Source organism: Miscanthus floridulus, chromosome 19 (genome assembly GCF_019320115.1).
Source record: "Miscanthus floridulus cultivar M001 chromosome 19, ASM1932011v1, whole genome shotgun sequence".
NCBI lineage: Eukaryota > Viridiplantae > Streptophyta > Magnoliopsida > Poales > Poaceae > Miscanthus > Miscanthus floridulus.
In genome coordinates, this window is record NC_089598.1 from 3,685,422 (window position 1) to 3,690,089 (window position 4,668).

General features: G+C 46.9%; 1 protein-coding gene across 1 annotated transcript; it reads right to left on the reverse strand.

Moving 5' to 3' along the window:
* Positions 1–1,491: 1,491 nt before the first annotated feature.
* Positions 1,492–3,376, reverse strand: LOC136529375 (uncharacterized). The gene has a single exon (XM_066522451.1). It carries the CDS (start codon positions 2,974–2,976, stop codon positions 1,822–1,824), a length of 1,155 nt encoding a protein of 384 aa, XP_066378548.1. The 5' UTR covers positions 2,977–3,376; the 3' UTR covers positions 1,492–1,821.
* Between the last annotated feature and the right edge of the window lie 1,292 nt (positions 3,377–4,668).

Below are 4,668 nucleotides of genomic sequence, written 5' to 3' on the forward strand. Positions count from 1 at the left end.
ATGGCAAATGATCTGGGTGACGATTACTGTATCTTAATCCTGCCCCACACTCCACTCAGTATGCAGAAACAGTGTGTTCCAAATCAGAGCAGCTCTAGTTTTGCTCATACAACAACAACAACAACAAAGCCTTTAAGTGCCAAACAAGTTGGGGTAGGTTAGAGTTGAAACCCAGTAGAAGCAATATACAATAATAGTATATGCTCGTCTCCATCCCCCAAGATTCTTCCTTGGTGCATACTGGCTTGGACCTTGGACCATTCTTCGTCTACTCCATCGAACACGCGCCCCATACTTGTTCCTTTCAGGCATAACAATACAATACTTTGATTCCCTTCCCTGAACTTTTTGGCTAAGATCAAGAGCATGCAACGGTGTAATAATGCAAAAGAGAGTTGGGCGCGTGCACTGACCGAAAGGCATTTTTGCCATGAAGAGCCACATGTAGATCAACCCAAATCTTTACTGATAGAAACTAGGTAAGTGATCAAGTCAAAGACCTTGATCAACATAGTGGTCCAACATCCAGCACCCTGCAAAACCATAAACTAAGCCTAATGATATGTGACTGTGCCAAGTGATTATGCTTAATGGTTTTCAGCTGAAAGACACAAGATGATGATGAAGGCTTAGACTCTCAGCAAGCACACAATAGATGGTTAAAGCATAATCAACCTTGTAAAGTATGTGAAGGAGAGACTGGAAGGCAGTAAAGTACCACTTGTGCAACGCAAACACAAGTGTTTCTGGTTTCCTCTTCTTTGTTTCCCCCTTAAGAAAAGACACTGCATAGCATTAAGTGATGAATCATTTCATTTTAGAATGTGAGTCTAGGTAATGGTCAAAACTTTAAGATCAGACGACGACGACGACAACAACAACAACAACAAAGCCTTTTAGTCCCAAACAAGTTGAGGTAGGCTAGAGTTGAAACCCAACATGAGCCCCTAGTCACGGTTCAGGCACGTCAATAGCTGTTTTCTAGGCACTCCTATCCAAAGAGAGGTACATCCCAAAACTTTAAGATCAGAATGAGCATAAATTTTTCATATCAAATTTAAAACATTTACATATAATAAGATTGAGGACAAGGCACATATGTAGACAGTTAAGATTGATTTTTCACATGAATGTTTTACAGGTGCGAGTGTGAATATTTGGGCAAAACAAGGTAACTGAAAAACTTGAATAAAACTGTGCAGCAGTCATGACAAACTGTCCTAAATTATGACATTTCAAATAATGTGTTGGTTTCAAAAAAAGAATCTTTATAAGACTACCTTATGATATTGGCTAAAAGGATTCAATACGGTTGACAGTTTCATTCAAGATACATAGTAAGATGCAGTCGCAACATGCCAAATTGAAGCATGCAAAGCAAAAGCATTTTTTTTTCTTGAAATCGAAGTGGCGAATTAGAAAGAGAAGTCAAAATCACGTAGATAAATATGTAACACGATATAGTCTTCAACATATGCATTCTGATGATAAAAGGAAGAATATGATTCATTGATATCCATCAATCAAAGGGTACAACAGGGTGACTGGCCAGTCAGTTTTGTGTTACATTACTCCACCCCAAAGGGAGAGAAAAAATCTGACCTCAAACTGCTTCTCCAGTAAGAACAGACACAAGGAAATCAAAAGAATTTGATCCAACATTTCTCTTGCACCAAAACAGTGCACACAAAAAAACTTGTGCCGTGGTACCAAAACTCCAGAGATCCAGGTTGGGATCTCGCTCTATCAAACACAAGTACACAACTCCAGTCTCCATATGAACCAATCACACAGGCAGGAAACAAACGAAGAAAGGATCGATCACAAGACGAATAACCATCCACGTTTGTAGCTCACGAGCGTGATCACCGTCGCCACCGACCACACAGCCACGACCCACCGGGCCGCAAGCAATGCCGCCTCCTTCATGGCAACAGACCATCCAACAAGCCAGTACAACCCCTCCACGCCCTCAAAGAAGTCCTTCCCTTGCACCCGCCACAATGCAAGCAGCGACAGCACGAGCAGTGGCGGTGCAACGAGCTGCGTGGCCACGGCGCAGAGGTGGTGGTTGTGCAAGAAGACCTTGCCCCGGCCGTACTCGGTGTCCGGCGCGCGGCTCGTGTGCAGACGCTGGTACCAGCAGAACACAGCCTCATTCAGGTACATCTGCACGGCCGGCCGCGCCGCCAGCAGCTGCAGCCCAGCCGCGGCGGCGAGCAGCGTCGCCTCCTGCTCCGCGCCATCCACGAACCCGCAGCATCGAAGGATCGTGGCCACAGAGGAGACGAGCACGGCAAGGTGGAGGAGGAGGCGCGCCGGCGCAGACGACGAGAGCACGGCGAGCCCGGTGCGAGGCTGGTCGGTGCCGAGCCAGAACGCGCGCGCGAACCGCGCAGCCGGGAGCGCGGCAAGCGACGCGAGCGCGCCGGCGAAGGGGCTGGAGGAGAGCAGGGTGGTAATGAGGAGTGCGCCGAGCGCGGCGGCGAGCAGCGCGGGGCGCGGCGACGGGACGACGACGTGGCGGAGGAGCGCGACGAAGAGGTAGGCCGCGGGGGCGAGCGGCGCGAGCGGGGAGGCCGCGGTGGCGGCCGAGAGCAGCAGCGCGGGCGGCAGGAGCGCGAGCGGGAGGAGGAGCGCGAGGTGGTAGGCGGCGAAGTGGGGGCGGGTGGCGAGCGTGGCGTGGGAGAGGCGGAGGCGGTAGAGCTGCGCGGAGGTGGCGTCGAACGGGTCCTCGTCCTTGGCGGCGCCGCGCTTGGAGGATCCCAGGGCGGGGCCGGCGTTGGAGCCCGGCGGGCGGAGGACGGCGCGCGGGGTGTTGGAAGGGACGGCGTCCGGGTGGATGTAGGTGTGGAGGGCGTAGAGGAAGAGCGACGGGAGGTGGAGGAAGTGAGCGGCGGCGGCCAGCGCGAGCGCCGCGGCCGCGTGGAGGAGCGCCGGCGGGATCGGGACGGGGGAGGGTAAGGACACGGCCATCGCCGGCGGCCGGAGCTGGTAGGTGGGTGGAGCACTGGATCTGACTGAGTGGTGGGTCGACGGAGAAAGCAGGGCTGCTGCACCTGCACAGGAGAGTGGAGTGGGAGATGGACCAAGGTCTTGGATGGGCTTTGGCCCAAAAATCTGTGGGCTTCAGATATGGGCTCGCATGGCAACATTTTTCCTAAAAAGAACTTCGAAATTTTTTAACCAGAATAAATAGAAAAATAAATAAATATAGATAAACTTATGTCACGACGCATGTGCAGATGTGATTTTGGTATTTATGTATTAATCGCATGTCACTTTTATTGTTAAAAAATCAATCACTTTAGACGAGTGCTAACTGCTATCTACTATAGTTTTACATATATAATAAAAGTAGTTGTGAATGCAAAGAGCAAGGGCGTACATATTCGAATAATAAACAAAGATTGGTAAAGTCGCAGGCTCGCAGCACCTGAAGAAGAAAAAAAATGTGAAAATGTGCACCATGGCCCCGTTCGCTTGGAGAAATTTTGAAGGAGGAATTTGGATGAATCTAGAGAAATTTATGAGAGAAAAACACTGTTCCGAATAAAAAAAAAGAAGCGGATCAAACCAGGTTTAAGGACACGCGAACGTGTCATAGTTAAACGTCAAACAAACAATACATATTTTGCAGGTGTACTTTCAAGCACGAAAGTAGCATAGGCATTGCTAGTGTACCAGTGCCACCAAATGTAAGCTCAAAAGTCAATACCACCCACTGAAACAGCGAATCGTGCTACATGTTCCCAATTTCATTTCAAGCAGACAAACACGTGACAAACAAAGTTGGGAACACGCACCCAAACATTCCCACAAAAGCACAGGAGCGGCACCTAGATATTATTAATATTTTGTATATCATACAATTGCATACACTAATCACAGCGATCCTCCTCAATGTCTGGAGTGAAGAGTAGCAAAAAAACTCATGGCAGTTTATTTATTTCATCAGGTGGGCCAAAATGAATAGAAAGTTGACAGACTGAATAATGGTACAGCAGGTCTAGATTTCACTTTCATTCTTTTTAATGCAGACGCAGAGCTCACTCTCCGCTCAGGATGGGGTTGATCAATGGCTTCATCTGAGCAAGGTAAACGATTGCATACCTACAGAGAAACATTAGTGCATGGTTAGCGAAAGAATTGAGGAGCCCCAATACGACCAGAGTGTTGATTGGGCAAAAAACTGAATGATACAGGGATGAGGGTATAAGTAGCATTTCATCTTTTGGGATATTTTCAATAAACTTTTACTCGTTTGACCAAGTTTCTAGTGAATAATATTCACATTTATAGCTCCAAATCAATTTATTATGAAAATACATTTCGTAATTAATCTAATGGTATTCAGTTGATATCATAGATATTGATACTTTTTTTTATCTATAATTGATCAAACTTAAGATATTAGAATTGCATTCTTTCTTGGACAGATGGAGTACATATCATTTTTACGTCATCTCCATGTTTCCAACTAGTAGATGACTACTACTACATATCCCACCTGGAAAGCAGGAACAAAAACACCAAGATAAAAAGGCGCAGTGCGAAAGTGTGAACTATGTCTCCAGCACATCCTTCGTCTAGTCAATTAAGAATCAGTTACTTTGTAAAAAAAATGAATTCATAACAAACTTTTCGGTATCATGTTATTTGCATGAT

Coding starts and splice junctions, on each gene's coding strand:
- LOC136529375 (XM_066522451.1), bottom strand. CDS start 2,976: ATGGCCGTGTCCTTACCCTCCCCCGTCCCGATCCCGCCGGCGCTCCTC.